The sequence below is a fragment of the Gorilla gorilla genome, chromosome 1 (genome assembly GCF_029281585.2).
Source record: "Gorilla gorilla gorilla isolate KB3781 chromosome 1, NHGRI_mGorGor1-v2.1_pri, whole genome shotgun sequence".
NCBI lineage: Eukaryota > Metazoa > Chordata > Mammalia > Primates > Hominidae > Gorilla > Gorilla gorilla.
In genome coordinates, this window is record NC_073224.2 from 204,200,606 (window position 1) to 204,221,563 (window position 20,958).

The 20,958-nt window shown below is 41.3% G+C and overlaps 1 protein-coding gene across 8 annotated transcripts in view; it reads left to right on the top strand.

Annotated features, from left to right (window-relative positions):
* Positions 1-20,958, top strand: part of CLSPN (claspin) — an 89,653-nt gene that overhangs the window by 39,061 nt on the left and 29,634 nt on the right. For 3 of the 8 annotated variants that reach the window (XM_055391604.2, XM_055391600.2, XM_055391614.2), the window contains 9 exons: positions 5,991-6,099; positions 6,603-7,051; positions 7,999-8,160; positions 8,842-8,919; positions 9,253-9,325; positions 10,120-10,228; positions 10,408-10,982; positions 17,381-17,572; positions 19,811-20,055. In XM_055391604.2, the coding sequence (XP_055247579.1) occupies positions 5,991-6,099; positions 6,603-7,051; positions 7,999-8,160; positions 8,842-8,919; positions 9,253-9,325; positions 10,120-10,228; positions 10,408-10,982; positions 17,381-17,572; positions 19,811-20,055 (1,992 nt within the window). Of the gene's footprint in view, positions 1-1,251; positions 1,409-5,990; positions 6,100-6,602; positions 7,052-7,998; positions 8,161-8,841; positions 8,920-9,252; positions 9,326-10,119; positions 10,229-10,407; positions 10,983-17,380; positions 17,573-19,810; positions 20,056-20,958 lie in introns of those variants that run through there. The other 5 variants (XM_004025448.5, XM_063700394.1, XM_055391610.2 and 2 more) reach the window with 5 other exon arrangements.

Consider the following 20,958-nt stretch of genomic DNA (forward strand, 5'->3'; position numbering starts at 1 on the left):
TGCATTGGGTGAAGAACCAACCATTTGGTATACCTGTGACTGAGGAGGTTCTCAGGATGCAGGACTTTTAGTGCTAAAACTAGGAAAGTCCTGGGCAAGCTGGGCCAAGCTGGCCACACTGGCAGTGGATATGACCATGGAGGGTGAAGTGAGCAATAAATACTCTGACCTTTCTTTCCTGGTGGCCTCTCATCTCCTTACAGTAACCTTATAAGGTGTCTTTACAGGGGCCTGACCCAACCAGAAGGGCAAGGGAGCTGGGATAATACAGTCTAGAGAAGTCAGCCTTGCCTTGACACACACCAGGGTAAAGGAAGGACAGAGAATTGACCTGGAGAGGCAAAAAATAATGGCCAGCACAGTGGCAAAACTGGGATTAGAATTGTCTGGGATAGGCCAGGTGCGGTGACTCATACCTGTAATCCCAGCACTTTGGGAGGCTGAGACGGGCGGATCACGAGGTCAGGAGTTCAAGATCAGCCTGGCCAAAATGGTGAAACCTTGTCTCTACTAAAGCTACAAAAAATTATCTGAGCGTGGTGGCACACGCCTGTAATCCTAGCTACTCAGGAGGCTGAGGCAGGAGAATCGCTTGAACCCGGGAGGCGGAGGTTGCAGTGAGCCGAGATCGCGCCACTGCATTTCATCCTGGCTAACAGAGGGAGACTCCATCTCAAAAAAAAAAAAAGTGTGTGTGTATACATATACATGTGTGTGTGTATATGTGTGTGTGTATATATATGTATGTATATATGTGTGTACATATATATGTGTATGTGTATATATGTGTGTGTGAGTATATATATATATATATATATATATATATATATATATTCAGTGGTAAGTGTCATGTGCAAGAGGCAGACAGGATCTAGCTGCTCCAGAAATGAAGTCAGTGGAGAAAATCCCCACGCGTACCTTGGAATTCCTCTAAAAAGTTCAGGTACAGGACACTCCCAGGTGCCCAGGAACCGTTTCCCAGCTCACTTCCCCCCGAAAGACTCACCCCTCCAATCGCACTCGATGCTTTGGCAAGTGTCAAAGGTCAAAGACCACGGCTCGCCTGGTACCGACTGCCCCGCCCCCGTGCACCTCCAGCTCCCCCAGGCTCCGCTACCAGCAGCTGCGACCCGCCAACTCAGCCTGGGTAATTGGAGATTGGGCGGCCAGAGGCGCTGCGTGATTGGTGGGTCGGAAGGGGGCGGGGACTCGCTGGAAAGCCCCCTCTGGATTGGTGCAAGCCATCTGGGTGGGACCTCCACTCTGGCTGGGCGGGAAAGCAAGAACAGCACTGCTGGGCTGGAGACGGCGGGAGCCGCTGCTCTCCGGCTGAGGGAATCAGAGACAGCTCCGTCCCTAGTGGAGCGCAGGGGAGGCAGAAGTCATGACAGGCGAGGTGGGTTCTGAGGTGAGTTTATGCACACGCCCCCCACGGGGGCTTAGAAGGCCGGGCACCGAGAGGTTAGGTGGGGCCGGGGTAGACCCCGCTGACCCGAGGCGCCCGGGCGGGAGGACTGCGGCTCCCGGCGTTCGCCGCGCCGGCTCCCGCGGCCTCGAGACTCGGCCGGGATGGGTTCCGACCGGGCGTCCCGTCCCGCCGCCGGGCTTCCCGCGCTTCGGGCTCCGTGGCCGGGGAGCTACAGGTCTCTGCGGCGCGCACTGCCGGCAGCCCAGCCCCTCTTCAGCCGGTTCCTACCGCCAGCCCTCCCCTTTGGCGCGTTTCCTGTCGCGGAAGCTCCTCCCCTCAGGGTGCTCCGAAAGCCGGGAGGCTCTGGCCGAACCCGGCCGCAGCGGTGCGGGGGATTCTCCGCAGAGAGAGGGCGAGCGAGGGTGTTAGGGAGTTCCACACTGAGCCTGGGAGGGGCCCTGGAGGTCATCGCGCGCAGGCCCTTTGCGTTTTCCGACCGGGCCCCGAGTGGGGAAGTCACCGTTGGGGCTCCTGGCTGGTGGCTGGCAGCTCCCTGGCGAAATTGGGCATAGAAAACAGATGTTTCTAGAGCTGTGTCCTTTCTGGGGCCGGATTCGGGCAAGGCACTCCCGCCTTAGGAGCAAAATTTGAAGGGGCGCCAAAACCCTCAATCAAACTCATATTTTAATGCAATATTTTTTAAAAACCAAAATTAATGCAAAAACTTTTTATGATTTGATATTGAACAAAATATCAGACGTTTAAACAAAGACGAGATCCGACCAGTCATTTGCACGACCTTGCCTCAATCACCTCACCCTAATTCCATCCCTGTTTCCAATAAACTTTATTTACAAAAGCGGGCGTATTATTTACCTCATGAGCTGTAGATTATTGATTTAATTTTTAAAAAAATATTGCATTAATGTTATTCATTTTGATTACTGAATTTTTTGAGACCTCACCCCACCCTGTTCCTGGCCCTGCCCTTTGACGTTGCTGCAAATTGCCTAGAAGATAATCGTCATTCAAAGCAGCCCTATTCCTTGAGCTGTCTGGTTACCTAAATTCGGTTTCCACATTCACAAACAGAAGTAATAGTTTTACTGCTTTGGATTGTTGAGAGGATCATCAGTGCATACATATTAATTCTCAGCAATCCCAGCACTTCGGGAGGCCAAGGCCAGCAGATTGCTTGAGCTCAAGAGTTTGAAACCAGCCTGCGTAGAAAACGTGGCAAAACCCCGCCTCTACAAAAAAAAAAAAAAATTAGCCGGGCGTCGCCTGTGGTCCCAGCTACTCGCCTGTGGTCCCAGCTACTCGCCTGTGGTCCCAGCTACTCGCCTGTGGTCCCAGCTACTCGGGAGGCTGAGGTGAGAGAATCCTTTGGGCCTGGGAGGTCAAGGCTGCAGTGAGCCATGATCCTGCCACTGCACTCCAGCCTAGGTGACAGAGTGAGACACTGTATCAAAAAAAAAAAAATTTGTACCTCGCATTCAAATCAATTTAATAATTTTTTTTTTTTCGAGACAGAGTCTCGCTCTGTTGCCCAGACTGGAGTGCAGTGGCACAATCTCGGCTCACTGCAACCTCTGTCTCCTGGATTCAAGCGATTCTCCTGCCGCAGCCTCCTGAGCAGCTGGGACTACAGGCACACACCACCATGCCCAGCTAATTTTTGTATTTTTAGTAGATACGGGGGTTTCACTGTATTGGCCAGGCTAGTCTCGAACTCCTGACCTTGTGATCCACCCACCTCGGCCTCCCAAAGTGCTGGGATTACAGGCGTGAGCCACCATGCCTGACCAATTTAATAATTTTTTGAGAAACCACTCGGCTGAGGCCTTGTGCCGTTACATTACTGATGTTCATGTTTCTCCCTTTATTAATAAGTTGATTCAGAGCCCTGAGAACACTAAGGAGGTGGTAGACTTGGCATCTAGGGTTAGCTTTAAGGTCACTAACTGATCAAGTCACCTAACACACCCCTCCTCCTTAGGTTTTTATTTGCGACTTTTTAAACTGTCTTACTTAGAAATTTTCAAACCTATACAACCGTAGAAAGGATGGTATAATGAACCCATCACCTTACTTCAACTACAGTTTGAATATCTCTCGTCTGAAATGCTTGGGACCAGAAGGCTTTTGAATTTCAGATTTATTTTGGATTTTGGAATATTTGCATACACGTAATGAGATATCTTGGGGGAGGGACCCAAGTCTAAACATGAAATTCAGTTATATTTCATATATACCTTACACACATAGTCTGAAGGTAATTTTATACAGCATTTTAAAATAATTTCGTGCATGAAGCAAAGGTTTTACTGCAGCTCATCATATGAGGTCAGGTGTGGAATTTTCATCTAGTGGCATCATGTCAGTGCTCAAATATTTTGGAATTGGGAGCATTTCAGATTTTCAGGTTAGAGATGTTCAACCTGTATTTTCAAGTCATGGCCAATCTTGTTTTATTCATACAGCTACCCATTTTTCCTCTCACAGGATTATTTGGAAGAAAATCCCAGATATCATATTACTTGAACCACAAATATTTTAGTGTGCATATCTAACAAACAAGAGCTTTCCAAAAATAGATACTACGATATTATTACCACACCTAAGAAGTATCTAGTCAGTGTTCAGATTTCTTTGACTCAGAGATATTTCATTTATTTTTATATGCCACTTTAGCATAATTATTTACATTTTTAGTTTTTTGAATCATCATCCGAAGTTGGCATTTTGTAATTGTTTATATTATATATGTGTATATATGCATATATGTATGTATTTTAAGATATACATACATATAAAAAGCATACATTTATGTATATAGAAATATACAGGGCCGGTTGTGGTGGCTTACGCTTGTAATTCCAGCATTTTGGGAGGCTGAGGCAGGCGGATCACCTGAGGTCAGAAGTTCGAGACCAGCCTGGCTAACATGGTGAAACCCCGTTTCTACAAAAAATTAGCCGGGCATGGTGGCACGCGCCTGTAATCCCAGCTACTCGGGAGGCTGAGGCTGGAGAATCGCTTGAACCCAGGAGGCGGAGGTTGTAGGGAGCCAAGATCGTGCCATTGCACTCCAGCTTGGGCAATAAGAGCGAAACTCCGTCTCAAAAAAAGAAAAAAAGAAAAAAAAAGGAAAAAAGAAATATACATATAGTCGGGCGTGGTGGCTCACGTCTGTAATCCCACCACTTTGGGAGGCCGAGGCGGGCGGATCACCTGAGGTCAGGAGTTGGAGACCAGCCTGACTAACATGGAGAAACCCCATCTCTACTAAAAATACAAAATTAGCCAGGCGTGGTGACACATGCCTGTAATCCCAGCTACTCGGGAGGCTGAGGCAGGAGAATCGCTTGAACCTGGGAGGCACAGGTTGCGGTGAGCCGAGATCGCGCCATTGCACTCCATCCTGGGCGACAACAGCAAAACTCCATCTCAAAAAAAAAGAAATATACACATAGCATATAGAAATATACATACATGTATAAATATATAGAAATATACATACGTACACACATATATACATTCACTTATGTGTTAACTTTCTTTATAGGTTTCTCTCCCTCTCTTTTTTTTTTCTTTGCAATATATTGTTAAAGAAACCGGCCGGGTGCAGTGGCTCATATCTGTAATCCCAGCATTTTGGGAGGCCAAGGTGGGCGGATCACCTGAGGTCAGGAGTTTGCAACCGGCCTGGCCAGCATGGTGAAACCTTGTCTCTATTAAAATAGAAAAAATTAGCTGGGTGTGTTGATGTGCGCCTGTAATCCCAGCTACTCAGGAGGCTGAGGCAGGAGAATCGCTTGAACCCAGGAGGCAGAGGTTGCAGTGAGCCGAGATTGCACCACTGCACTCCAGCCTGGGTGACAGAGCGAGATTCTATCTCAAAAAAAAAAAAAAAAAAAAGAGAGAGAGAGAAAGAAACCACCCAGTTTGACTTGTAGAGTTTCCCACGTCTAGATTGCATATCTGTGGTATTATTCAACATGTTCCCCTATTCCCTCTATTTCCTATAACTTGCTAGTTAGATCTAGAGACTTGATAGGATTCAAATTTGATTGTTCTGTCAGGAATACTTTATGGCTAGTATTGGGTACTTCTATTAGGCAGCACATAATGTCTGGTTGTTTCTCTTTTGGTGATGTTAGCAGCCATTAATGATAATTGCCTAGGTCTGTTATTTAATTGAGGGTTGATAAAATTGTGATAATCTAATTCTATCATTTATTAATTCATTAGGATATTTCTCTAAATAGAAACTTCCCCTCATCAATTGTATGGATATATTGGGGAACAGTTCACACAGAAAAGGCATAATAAATGCTTGATTCTTTTCATTTTTTTTTTTACCATTACTAAAAGAGTTGGTTCTGTTAGCATCCTTCAAAGGTGAAAAATGAACTTTGTTTGTTGTCCAGTAATTCTAAATGTCATCCCTTCAAGGAACCATTGTATTTGGTTCTTTCCTTAGTTCAGGTTGATGATCCCATGATGATTTGTGTGTCATTATGTACTTGGAGCTTTCGGTCACCTGCTGGTTAATACAAAGTATATTGTCATTTTCTAGGTTCACCTAGAAATCAATGACCCAAACGTCATTTCACAAGAGGAAGCAGATAGTCCTTCAGATAGTGGACAGGGCAGCTATGAAACAATTGGACCTTTGAGTGAAGGAGGTTTGTAACAGTATTTTTATTTTTAGGAATAGGTTGCGGGAGCTTCAGTTGTAAGTAGATTGGATTGATTTCATTATTCTCTTGATTTATTACATTATTAATGCCCCATCCTTATTGTTTGTTTTATTATAAAAGCAAAATAACAGTGCTTGTACCTTTTTGAAACTATGTTATATTGTTGAATGTCTAATAGCTACCATATTGCCTGGTTAATTGCATTCATCCTATAATAAAAGGAATTTTAACACCTGCCGGAGGTTAGAACAACTTTACACATTGTAAATATATGTAAAATTACATTTCCCAGTAAGAGACATTTTTCCCAGGGAAAATGTTTTTCAAAATGTATTTTTAGATTTGCTTTGCTACAATCAGTTCTTAACAGTAGTCACGTAATTTCACAATGTTATATATCACTTGTATAACAATATATTTTTGAGGAGTAGTGGGACTAGGAGGAAGATCAAATGATGGTATAATTAAAAGAAAATTGTTTCCTCCAGATTCAGATGAAGAGATATTTGTAAGTAAGAAGTTGAAAAACAGGAAGGTTCTACAAGACAGTGATTCCGAAACAGAGGACACAAATGCCTCTCCAGAGAAAACTACCTATGACAGTGCCGAGGAGGAAAATAAAGAGAATTTATATGCTGGGAAAAATACAAAAATCAAAAGGATTTACAAAACTGTGGCAGACAGTGATGAAAGTTACATGGAAAAGTCTTTGTATCAGGAAAATCTTGAAGCGCAAGTGAAACCTTGCTTAGAGGTGAGTCTTCAGTCTGGAAACTCTACGGACTTTACCACTGACAGAAAGAGTTCCAAAAAGCACATACATGATAAAGAAGGAACTGCACGAAAAGCAAAAGTAAAATCAAAAAGAAGACTTGAGAAAGAGGAGAGAAAAATGGAAAAAATTAGACAGCTAAAAAAGAAGGAAACAAAAAACCAGGTACATTTTAAAGAATAATTTGCTATTGCTTGGGTAGGTTAACATTTTAGAAAAGGTTGCTGTTAGTGGTTGAGGTTGTTTCTGCTCTCTGACTATTGCTTTGAATTGACTATTTTGTGTTGAGAATTATTCTCAATAGGTATGTGATTTAAAACTAACTGGTCTTGGCCAGGTGCAGTGGTGCATACCTCTAATCCCAGCACTTTGGGAGGCTGAGGCCAGAGGGTCACTTAAGCCCAGGAGTTCGAGAACAGCCTAGGCAACAGAGTGAGATCCCATCTCTACAAAAAATTTAAAAATTAGTTGGGTGTGGTGGCCGTAGTCCCAGCTGTAGTCCCAACTACTTGGGAGGGTGAGGTGGGAGAATCACTTGAGCCCAGGAAGTCGAGGCTGCAATGAAGCTGTAATTGTACCACTGCATTCCAGCCTGGATGACAGAGTGAGACCCTGTCTCAAAAAAAAAAAAAAAAACAAAAACCAAAAAAACAAAACTTATTGGTCTTATTCTATTTTGGATATACAGAGGACATTTCCAAATAAATGAGTTTCTGATTTTCTTTATGAGCACATGGAGTAATTCTTTGCTGTCTCTGAGCTGTTGAAAATTAACTGAAAGAAGGCTTTTTTATGCATCTATCAGTCAGTAGTCTTGTTTGCTAACTAGAAAAACCATCCTCAAATTTATAAACTAGTTGCTTAACAAGTATTTTACTTCAAAAAAATATTTACTGTTTATTAAGTTAGTTTTAGACAGTTGCATAAAATCACAACTTGGACTTCAAAGGATACATGTGAGTTAGGAACCAGTGAGAATGTTCTAGATTTTATATGCTTGTCTGTTGATGAAACATGGGCTTTTTCTGGCCTGATCCAAATTGCCATATGATGTTGTGAAATACTGGATTTTTAAATGATAGGATTATGCTTTTTGTTTATGTATTACTTAGGAAGATGATGTAGAACAGCCATTTAATGACAGTGGCTGTCTTCTTGTGGATAAAGACCTTTTTGAAACTGGGCTGGAGGATGAAAATAACTCTCCATTGGAAGATGAAGAGTCATTAGAATCAATAAGAGCAGCTGTAAAAAACAAAGTAAAAAAGCACAAGGCAAGTAAAGCATGATTGCAATAAGAGTTAATCAACTGCTTCTGACCTTTGCTATATTTTTAATTTACTGTTGGAACCTTAATTTTTTTTTTTTAACTGAAGAAAAACATGTGTCAGTTGACTTAAGTTTTTCAGCTGTTAATTTTGGAGACTTGCAGTACAAGTGATAGACATGCTAACTTCTTTGGAAACTAGTGTTTTGTTATTACCCTTTTAGGAATGCTGAAAAAAAAAACACTAAGATATTTGATGGTGTAGTAAGATGCAGGTAAATAATAGGGAAGAGATGTAAATTTTGCAATCCTATAGCCTTTGAGAAATGAACCCTATAGGGTTTCAGGAAGGGTATCAAAGAGAGGCATCAGTCAAAACATTGTTGTCCCGAGTGTTTGGAAGCATAATTTTTCTTCCTAAGATTTTTTTTAGCTTCCTGCGAGTTATTATCCCTCTTTAGGGAAAGATGTAAGCAGAGGTAAAAGAAATAAGGGTCCAGACTCCATTTGAGGTATCTGTTTTCTAAGCATAATAGGATGCTGTGTGTTTAATAATTTCTATTTGATGATTATTGATTTATTAATGTAGCATGATGTGGTGTTGGACTACAAAAGTAGTCTTCAGCTAAAGCATCCTCTTATTTGAATTTCGTTTTTGTCCTAATAATCAACCTGCCATTTCTTTTAGAAAAAAGAACCATCTTTGGAGAGTGGGGTCTATTCATTTGAGGAAGGAAGTGAGTTATCAAAAGGAACCACGAGGAAGGTGAGGTAGAGCCCTGTATATTAGTCACACTGATCTCTTTACACAGGAGATTATAGATTTCTTAGGGATAAATATTTTATTTTGTCTATCATATTTTTCTGTTACCCATCATATTGCTTTGTACTTAGTAGGAACAAAATATGAATTGGATTGAACGAATTCTCTGAGACTTGGGAATAAATGAATTCCTTGAGTTTATACTGCATTTGGGCTTACTCATGCTTACTATTTCCTTTCCTCTTTTCTTGGAGAGAGCAAACTCTTGAGGGATGAATATCTATCTTTCTGGATATTCATATAATTAATGTAGTCTCACTTCTTGTTTTCTTTAAGGAAAGAAAGGCAGCCAGATTAAGTAAAGAAGCATTAAAACAACTGCATAGTGAGACTCAGCGCCTTATTCGAGGTAATGCAACCCAGTAAACTTTGAGGCAAAATCACAACATTTCTTTGTAAGCTCAACTTGGATGTTGGGGACTTTTATTTTTTTTAACACTTCTAATGTGAACTCAGGTTATAATATTAAGTTTAGAATTGATCTTGGTGAAAGGCCATTGTTCTAAAGCCCTTGGAACATTAGTATAAACTGAAGAAATTTTCAGAACTGTAGTGCAGGTAAGGAGGAAATTTTTTAATGGTTGTCTATGGACTGATTGTGTCAGGATTCTTTGGAGAGGTAGTAATCCCTCCCTATTTGCAGTTTTGGTTACCTGTGTCAGCCATGGTCCATGGAATTTAAAAATATCATCCCTTTGTCCAGAGTATCACGCTGTATACGTTACCTGCCTGTTAGTCCGTTAGTAGCCCTCTCAGTTATCAGATCAAAAAAACACTGCATGGTTTAGTACCATCTGCAGTTTCAGGCATCCACAGCAGGTCTTGGAATGTATCTGTCTGGATAAGCGGGGACTACTGTATATAAATGTTTAGGTCCCACAGAGATTCTGATTCAGTGGATTCGAAATGGGATCCAAGAATCTGTATTTCTAAAAAACTTCCTGGATCATTTTGATTTCACATCTAGATTTAAAAGCCACTGGTCTTCAGGGAGCTCTTTTGTACTTAGCTCCTCTGCCTTTGTTAAAGGGGAGTTTTCTATTTCTAGTGATGGCTTTGGTTATTATGTTTAGTTAACTGAATATGAAGTGACATTTCAGAATATACAGTATATACATTTGCTTGTTTTATTCCATTTTATAGAGTCTGCACTGAACCTTCCATATCATATGCCTGAGAATAAAACCATTCATGATTTCTTCAAACGTAAACCCCGGCCCACTTGCCACGGAAATGCCATGGCACTATTGAAGTAAGAACCCTCTTTCCTTATTATAATTTTCATGAACATTTAGTTTTGTAGCAAACATCTGGCATAAAAAGTTCAGATTTCTCACTCCCTTAAAACTGATTTAACTGATATATACTAAGGGATGAGAATGTTTCACATTTAGGATAATTTTCAACTCCAGCTCATTTTCCCTTCTCTAGGTCATCTAAATATCAGTCAAGCCATCACAAAGAAATCATAGACACTGCAAATACTACTGAAATGAACAGTGATCACCATAGTAAAGGTTCTGAGCAGACAACAGGTGCAGAAAATGAAGTGGAAACTAATGCACTCCCTGTAGTTTCAAAGGAAACCCAGATCATTACTGGATCAGATGAGTCTTGCAGGAAGGATTTGGTAAAAAATGAAGAGCTAGAAATTCAGGAGAAACAGAAGCAGAGTGACATTAGACCTTCACCTGGGGACAGCTCAGTGTTACAACAGGAATCCAACTTCCTCGGGAACAATCACAGTGAGGAATGTCAGGTTGGAGGGCTTGTAGCATTTGAACCTCATGCCCTGGAGGGTGAAGGCCCCCAAAATCCAGAAGAAACAGATGAGAAAGTGGAAGAGCCTGAGCAGCAAAATAAATCATCAGCAGTTGTGCCACCTGAAAAAGTGAGACGGTTTACTCTGGATAGACTTAAGCAACTGGGAGTAGATGTTTCCATTAAACCACGGCTAGGTGCTGATGAAGATTCCTTTGTGATACTTGAACCTGAAACCAACAGAGGTAATCCTTTACATTGTGGGGAGCCTCCCTGGAGTGATTATCCTGGTAGCTTTTGATTATTGACTACTGTCGAGGACAGAGAACACAGGAGGAACCAATAACCACATTTGATCTTATCCTGCAGTTGTTCCAGATATGGGCAGAGTCTTTTTTAGAGAAATTTGGCAGGGTATCAGAATGATCTAAGCCATGTTTAAAATGGAAGTCTGTTGGCTGGGTGCGGTGGTTTACGCCTATAATCCCAGCACTTTGGGAGGCCAAGGCGGGCAGATCACGAGGTCAGGAGTTTGAGACTAGCCTGGCCAATATAGTGAAACCCCGTCTGTACTAAAAATACAAAAATTAGCCGGGCATGGTGGCACGCATCTGTAGTCCTAGCTACTCGGGAGGCTGGGGCAGAAGAATTACTTGAACCCAGAAGGCAGAGGTTGCAGTGAGCCGAGACTGCACCATTGCACTCCAGCCTGGGTGAGAGAGTGAGACTCTGTCTCAAAAAAAAAAAAAAAAAAAAGGTTGTTGATAGTTAATATAAAAAAGAGGTACATTGCTACTGTGTTATGGTATTTAGGAATTTATTATTTCTGCCTTTCCAATCTGAAATTAAGTTTTTTCTGTAATCCTGAGTCAAATCTTAAGACATTGATGAAAACATCATTTAGTTTTTTACTGCTAAAGAGAAACATTTTGGTTCACTTAAATTATCTGTGAAACCGAATTTCTTTTGTTTTCACTCATTCAACAAATATTAAAGTATCTACTATGAGTAAGTTGCTGTGGGGCATACCAAGATAAATCTGACATTTAAGTTATACTTAAGATGCTTTTACTCTAATGGGCGAGATAAGAAGTATGCAAATAAGAAGTACAAAGGAGAAAATGGTAAATGATGTCTTTGATAATGAATATGTCATTGATAATTGGAAAATAAATAACATGAAGAAAAAGGAAAAGTATTTTCTTAAAGAACATTTAGAATAAAGTACTGTGGGAATTCAGAGAAGCATAAATTTCTTCCAATGAATAGTTAAAAGACAGCCTGAAGAATAGGTGGATTAATTACTTGTTCACTGCCTTCCCTTTATACTGTGAGTTGGTATCTTCTGCCTTGTTCCCTACTCTATCCCTAGTGCTTCCTCAGTGGATGACACATTGTAGGCACTTGTATTTATCAAATGAATGAATGATCCCTCAACACCGAACTCAAGTATTACCACACTGAATTAATTTCCTGACTCTTGGATAGAGCTGGATGCTCCCCACTCTGCCTTGAGGCAGTATGGAATGGTGGTTAAGAGCTTAGACTTTGTAGCAAGACCAGGATTTGAATCTGAACTATCATAGTAATTGTTTAACATTGTATACGCCATTTGACCTCTTCAAGCATCTTTTGTTTAAAAAAGAGAAGAAAGCCAGGCACAGTGGTGGTCACCTGTAGTTCCAGCTACTCGGGAGGCTGAGGCACAAGAGGGTCACTTGAACCCAGGAGTTTAAGGCCATCCTGGGCAGCATGAAATCCTGTCTCAAAAAAAAAAAAAGAAAAAAAAGCACTATATGACTTGTGGGCTATGGTGAAGATTTGTTGAAATAATGCATGCAAATGGATAGTATAAAGAAGCACTCAAAAAGTTGTTGCTGCTTCTACTATTATTAGTGAAATGGTTCACATCAAGACTTTTTTTTTTTTTGAGACGGGCTTTCACTTGCTCTTGTCACCTAGGCTGGAGTGCAATGCTGCGATCTCGGCTCACTGCAACCTCCGCCTCCTGGGTTCAAGCAATTCTCCTGCCTCAGGCTCTCAAGTAGCTGGGATTACAGGTGCCCGCCACCACACCCAGGTAATTTTTGTATTTTTAGTAGAGACAGGGTTTCACCATGTTGGCCAGGCTGGTCTCAAACTCCTGACCTTAGGTGATCTGCCTGCCTCGGCCTTCCAAAATGCTGGGATTACAGGTGTGAGCCACTACACTCAGCCAAGACTCTTTCATTAAACCAGGCACAGTCAGTGCCTGTAATTCTAGCACTTTAGGAGGCTGAGGTGGGAGGATTGCTTGAGCCCGGGAGGTCAAAGCTGCAGTGAATTGTGAGCTGAAATTGCACTCCTGCACTCCAGTCTGGGAGACAGAATGAGACCCTGTCTCATAAAAAAAAAAAAAAAACACACACAAAAAAATTATCTTTCATTAAACATCTTATTGTTGGCAGGTGCTATGTCAGTGACTATATCTGGTGTGTAAAAAATATGCTCAGTGAGTCTGTTAATTGAATAGGTTGACTTTGGAGATGGAGAGGATAGAAAGAGCACCTTGTCTCATTAAAACAAAAAGAAAAACAACACACACAAAAAAGATTCTGTTTCATTAAACAGCTTATTGTTGGCAGGTGCTATGTCAGCCACTGTATCTGGTGTGTAAAATATGCTCAGTGAGTCTGATAATTGAATGGGTTGACTTTGGAGATGGAGAGAAGGACAGAAAGAACTCTGCATGGTGGTGCATATTGGGAAGATGTGAAAGTCAGTTTGACCAGGGCTGGAGGTTCAGGTGGCAGAGTTGTATAACAGAACTAGCATAGCTCCATTAGCAAAGAAGCATGAGAATAAGCTGTTGTCCGGAACACTGAGGGAAAGTTTTTGTTATATGGGACTAAAAGTTACCTAAACAGTCCTAGACTGATAGGAAAGGGAGAAACATTTTTTGAGTACCAACTATATTAGACACTGGTACATTCTTTGTTAGTTGTCTTTCTTAATTCTCATAGTGCCAGGTATTATTTTGCAAAATGAAGAGACTGAGGCTCAGAGAGGTTAGGTAGTTTTTCCAGCATTATACTTGGCTTATAAAGGGACCTACACAGTGGCTGGCATATAATGAGCACTTATTTTTTAACTTGGAACATGTTTTCCTTTAGAAATAATTGACATGAAATTTGGGTTTCCAGACCAGCCATAATATACATGAAGTTAGAATCAACATTCATTCATTCATTCATGCAATAAACTTTTATTTAGCACTGTGTTGGGTGCTGTGTATACACGTAAAACACTCCCTGCTCTCAAAGAAACTGAAGTGTAATAGGAGTGATAGGCAGGCAAACAGACCATTACAATACTGGATGGTAAGTGCTGCGATCAAGGTATATAATTGAGGGTGCATTGGGAACCTAGAGGAAGGGTACCTTACTTGGAGCCTAGAAGTCAGGGAAGTTTCTGAAATGAGCTCAGTAGAGATACCAAGGCAGAGAGGTGAGGGAGGGCTTTTTTGGTGGAGGGGTTGGACCTGCAGATGTCAGAGACAATGGAAAGCACAGGGTGTTCTCCCTGGCTGAAGTGAAGATAGCAAGGACATTGGTGATCAGAGCCCAGATCATTCAGGGTTTTTATGCCATGCTAGGAGCTTGGACTTTAGCTCTTTGTAAGTAGAGGACCACTGAAAGGTTTTCAGCAAAGGAAATGTTCAATCAGATACTCACTTTAGGAAGTTAAATCTGGTAGCTGTTGTGGTGGATGCATTGGAAGGGGTTAAGAGTAAAAACAGTGGAAACAGCTCAGTTTCTTTACCTCATATAGAATAAGGTTTCCATGAGAAAATGCATGTAAATTTAAATTTTGTGATGTCAGAAATACATTACTTCTGTTGCTTGCAATAGCATATGGAATAGTCCCTGCCTCTAATTCCTCTACTTTCTGGACAAGAGCAATGTGAATGAGAACAGTTCTTATGCTGCTGATAGAGATAAGCTAGGAAAGAGACTTTTCACTTAAGAGAGGAGATGAGAGGTGATGGAGGATGAGAGGTGATGGACTAATAGAGACGAATGGAGGGAGAGGAACTTGAACAGGGGTTTTAGGATGAAGACAGTGATGGTTGCATCATGTAATAAAGGCCAAAGAAAGTGGTTGCTCCAGTGGGTTGGGGGAAGAAGAGCTTTGAGGATCCTAGCTTTCTCCAGTTATGAATGAAGATACCTCTTGCCTGACTACTATTTTAAGTCCCAGGTAATCTTCCCACCCAACCATTTCTCTTACCCTAGTGGCACCCATAATAACCTGCCTATTTCTGTTCCCTTTTCCCTGCTACCACCTGTTGCTTTCAGCTTTACTGAACCACTGCAAAATAGGAGGCAGACTTACAGCTTGTCTCTCTACTCTTTTGTTTGCAATGTAAACATACCATCCTTTAGAGTTGGGTTTTTGCTGCTAATAATGTTGGGGTTTCAGGATAAAAAGATTTCCTTCATTTTTCTCTTTTTCTAGTAAGACCGTCTAGAGGAAAAAAACACATCTAGATGCTAGTCACAAAAACACCAAAGTATGATTTGAGTGCATTTTAGAAAATTAGCCAAAGTTTCATGCCTATAGTCCCAGCACTTTGGGAGACTAAGGTGGGAAGTTCGCTTTGAGGCCAGGTGTTTGAGACCAGCTTGGGCAACATAGCGAGTTCCTGTCTTTACAAAAAATAACAAAGCCAGATGTGGATGCACCTGTAGTCCTAGCTACTTGGGAGGGTGAGGTAGGAGGAATGCTTAAACCCAGGAGGTCAAGGTTGCAGTGAGCTGTGATCGCACCACTGCACTCCAGCCTGAGCAACAGAGCAAGACCCTGTCTCTAAAAAGACAAATGAAAAGTGGCTGGGCACAATGGCTCACACCTGTAACCCTAGCACTTTGGGAGGCTGAGGAGGGTGGATCATTTCAGTCCAGGAGTTCAAGACCAGCCTGGACAACATGGCAAAAACGGTCTCTACAAAAAATACAAAAATCGGCCAGTCGCAGTGGCTCACTCCTGTAATCCCAGCACTTTGGGAGGCGGAGGTGGGCAGATCATCTGAGATCAGGAGTTCAAGACCAGCCTGGCCAACATGGTGAAACCCCATCTCTACTAAAAATAAAAATAAAAAAATTAGCTGGGTGTGGTGATGCATGCCTGTAATCCCAGCTTCTAGGGAGGCTGAGGCAGGAGAATTGCTTGAACCCAGGAGGTGGAGGTTACAGTGAGCCGAGATCATGCCACTGCACTTTGGCCTGGGCAACAGAGTGAGACTCCGTCTCAAAAAAAAAAAAAAATTAGCTGGGTGTGGTGGTACATGCCTATAGTCCTGGCTATCTCAGGAGGCTGAGGTGAGAGGATCACCTCTAAGCTTGGGGAGATTGAGGCTACAGTGAGAGCCAAGATTGCACTACTGCACTCCAGCCTGGGCAACAAAGCGAGACTCCATTTAAAAATAAACCATTTTATCATGGACGAGAAGGCCGCCTGAAAATATCCAGTGTGCATCAACTCCAAAGGAACTTTCTCCTTAAAACTGCCAGCTCTCATCACAGATTCCATTATGATATGAAGTGTTAAGCAGAGTGAGTAGGGATTGGTTCCAGGTAACAGCTAGCTGAGAGAGAAGGGAGAAGGAAATTCTAAGATATTGCAGTGGGGAAGAGGGGTAAGTTTATATCACTATTGGATTGCTGAACTTACTGTTCCCAGTATATATATATTTCCGTTTGTATACAAGTTGAGCATGTGGTACTGGGGCTGCAGTATTTTCTTTCTCATTGTACCAATTGTACTAGTGTAACAGTTTTCACCAAAAAACTTTTTACAGTCCTGCTGCTTAGTTATATCACTGACTGGATTGTCATTTTATTTTCCCTTCTTGAAAAAAATTGACTTTGCCTATATTTAGTAAGATTGCCAATAATGAAACATTCAAAATAGGGAATTTGATCCCAGCACTTTGGGAGGCCAAGGTGGGCTGATCATTTGAGGTCAGGAGTTCGAGACCAGCCTGGCTAACATGGTGAAACCCTGTCTCTACTAAAAATACAAAAAAATTAGCTGGGCATGGTGGTGCTCACCTGTAACCTCAGCTACTCAGGAGACTGAGGCAGGAGAATCGCTTGAACCCTGGAGATGGAGGTTGCAGTGAGCTGAGATCACATCACTGCACTCCAGCCTAGGCAATAGAGTGAGACTGCATCTCAAAACAAAAACAAAAAACAGCAATAACAAATAGGGAATTTTAAAAGGAGACCGAAACCCATGAAAAATTAAGCCCTTGAATAGATGAGATTATAATCTTTTTTCCTACCAGTTTAATACTTTTAAAGAATTTTTAAAGAATGTTCAAAAGAATTGCACATATTTAGAAATTTCAGGTATAAATTTCTGTCTGATTTTTTAAAGTCTGATTTTTGAAACGTTGAGGAAGAATAGTTGTGGCAGTCCATTAGTTTGGGTTAAGTTGTATGAATTTGACTCAGGAGTTAGCAGCAAGGGATTTTTGGTTTCTCTGTGTATGTGTGGTTTCCCTCATCATTGTTGAGCTAAAAAAAACTTAGCTTATAAGTCTTAAAGGAAAGAGTTTTGAGCATGGCAAACTGACACACTGGTTGGCGTTTGGGTTTAGAACTGGAAGCCTTGAAGCAGCGTTTCTGGAAGCATGCTAATCCAGCAGCCAAACCCAGGGCTGGTCAGACAGTGAATGTGAACGTCATAGTGAAAGACGTGGGCACTGATGGAAAGGAAGAGCTAAAAGCAGATGTGGTACCTGTGACTTTAGCACCTAAGAAGTTGGATGGAGCAAGCCACGCAAAACCAGGTATTTGAGCCCACAGGTTTTGTTTTTTGCTTTTTGCTTTGTATTCTAACAGATCTTCAAGGCTATTGAAAACCTTATAATGAAAAGTTATAGAATCTTTTTCCTTGGAGGCTTTGCAGAGCAGTATCTCTGGCATGATTCACGTGTAGCACACCTAGAGGTGTGGGGTGGACAAGCTGGCTTTATTTTTTTTTTAGATATCATTTGTCTTATTATAAAAAACAAACCCCATTATAGACAAATATATAGAATAAATGAAAAACTTAATCTTCTATCAGAGACAGGTTCTATAACCATATTGTATATCCTTTTAAACTCTCTTCTTTGCACATATGTATATGTATTTAAACAAAAACAGGCTGGGTGCAGTGGCACATGCCTGTAATCCTAGCACTTTGGAAGGACAAGGCAGGAGGATCTGTTGAGCTCAGGAGTTGGAGACCAGCCTGGGCAACATAGTGAGCCCTCATCTCTACCAAAAAAAAAAAATTATCCAGGCATGGTGGCCTGCACCTGTGGCCCCAGATACTTGGGGGGCTGAGACAGGAGGATCATTTGAGCCAGGAGGTTGAGGTTGCAATGAGTCATGATTGTGGCACTGCACTCCAGCCTAGGCGAGAGAGTGAGACCCTGTCTCAAAACAAAAAACCCAAAACAAAACAACCCACCTATAATGTGATCATAACATGCATTCTGCTTTGTGTTTTAGAAATGTATTAAGGACAGCTCTCACCCCTCCCTTGAAATCACAAGTAATATATCACATGGAAAACAGTTTTAAACACGGAAAAAAGGTATCAAATGAAAAACTAGTCTTCCCAAAGATAACTATTAACAATTTCTTGTATGTCTTTATAGGAGTATTTTTATCCATATACCGTTTTTTGTGAACGTGTGTGACATTGAACATTTACTCCCTGTCAGGCATTGCTCTAGGTGCTTTATATGTTTTATCTTATTTAATCCTTACAACCCTATGAGGTAAATAACATTAGTATCCTTGTTTTGTATATGAAGAAACTGATATGCAGAGTACTTAAGACACTTGCTCAAGTTTACACAGCTAATAAATGGTCTAATCCAGACCACCTAACTCCAGAGCTCAGATCTACTTTATATTGCTTTTGAGGCTCTTTTTTTTTTTTTTTTTTTTTTTTCCTCTAAGACAGAGTCCTGCACTGTCACCCTGGCTGGAGTGCAATGGCACGATCTTAGCTCACTGCAACCTCTACCTCCTGGGTTCAAGCGATTCTCCTGCCTCAGCCTCCCGAGTAGCTGGGATTACAGGTGCCCGCCACCATGCCTGGCTAATTTTTGTATTTTTAGTAGAGATGAAGTTTCGCTATGTTGGCCAGGCTGGTCTCGAACTCCTGACCTCGTGATCTGCCCACCTTGGCCCCCCAAAGTGCTGGCATTACAGGTGTGAGTCACTGCGCCCGGCCTTGAGGCTTTTTTTAAAATGGCTGCATAATATTCCATTGAATGAATACAACATGACTCATTAAACCATACTCGTATTGACAGATGTCTTGTTTGTTCCAGTTGTTGCTATTGCATACAGTGTTATATTATAGTGCCAGATATATGGTGGTATATTAGATGCAAAATTCCTTACAGTGGAATTGTCATGATATATATCACATTTTGATATATATCATCCAGTTGTCTTTCAGAATGGTTGTACCACTCTGAATCACAGTGTATGAGTTCCTGTTTCCTCTCAATAATAGGTATTATCAAACCTTCTAATTTTTGCCAGACTAACATGTCGAAAATGTATCTCGTTATTTTGATTTGTAGCTCTTTAATTAGAAGTGAGATTAAGCATTACTTTTAATTTATTAACAATATATGTTTATTTTTCTGTGAACTGCCAGTTCATATCATTAGCTCATTTTACTCGAGTCGTTTCTCTTTTGCTTTAATATAGGTAAATTTATCAGTGTTTTTCTTCATGGCTTTTGAGCCACAGACTTGAAGCTCTACTCCCTACCCCCCTTTTCTCTCTTTTGAACAATTATTTTATAATCCCTGAGTAGTATACTATCCAGGGTGCAGAAGTTCTCTTTGATACTTCAATTCATAATAATACTCTTGCGTTCAAATAACAAAAAAGCCCAGAATACTAGAGTCTCAGATTTTCCTTTTGGGATGTGACTAGAATATTTCTGGAGTTGCCTAAAATGCATACCTAATTATTGTATTATGTCTAAAGCATTTCTACATATTTCTGTTCAGGTGAAAAGCTTCAGGTGTTAAAAGCTAAACTGCAAGAAGCAATGAAACTCCGAAGGTTTGAGGAGCGCCAGAAGCGCCAAGCACTGTTTAAATTAGATAATGAAGATGGGTTTGAGGAAGAGGAGGAGGAAGAGGAAGAAATGACAGATGAGTCTGAGGAAGATGGAGAAGAGGAGGTAGAGAAAGAAGAGGAAGAGGAAGAGGAGGAGAAAGAAGAGGAGGAGGAAGAAGAAGGAAATCAGGAGGTTTCTGGCAATTACGTTGTTTTGTTACCTTGTCATGGTGAATATGAGAGAAAAAGTCAGACTTGAAAAAGAGTATAATAAGCATGTTCAATTGTATAAGAGGTTTTAGGGGCATGATGAGGGTAACTACCTCATATATCCCTAAATCTTAGGAACTTCAGTTCTGTCAGTACCACTGAACATCTGTAGATCATCATTATATATCTGAATACAGATATTCAGTGGTACTGACAGAATGCCATTGCCTGGGCTTCCACCTGTTTATTTATATATTTTAATATAATAATGCTAATATTAAAAATGGCTTTGTATTCGTAGGAAATTTTATCTTTGTTGTTTATTTAGGTTTCTCTATCAGATTAAAAAGCAGTCCTAACCTTGGCTAGATTGAGGCCTGGAGTAAATTCTTAGGGAGGTAGAGGCCTTTCTGAGTTATTTTCGTTCTTTGTAGAAGAAGGCATTTGTAGAAGGGCCTCTTGCCCTTGTTCCGTAGTACTGTTTTCTGCCTAGGGAAAACAGGTGATGATACGATTGTTAAGTATTAAAAAACTTTCCTTTTTGGGCTGGGCAGGGTGGCTCATGCCTGTAATCCTAGCACTTTGGAAGGCTGAGGTGGGCGGATCAACTGAGGTCAGGAGTTTGAGAACAGCCTAGCCAACATCGTGAAAATCCATCTCTACTAAAAATACAAAAATTAGCTGTGTGTGGTGGCACACACCTGTAATCCTAGCTACTCAGGCAGGAGAATTGCTTGAACTCGGGCAGTGGAGGTTGCAGTGAGCCAAGATTGTGCCACTATACTCTAGCCTGAGCGACAGAGCAAGACTGCATCTCAAAAAAAGAAAAAAAAAAAGCTTTCCTTTTTGTATGCTTGGATCACTTTATTTTATTTTATTTTATTTA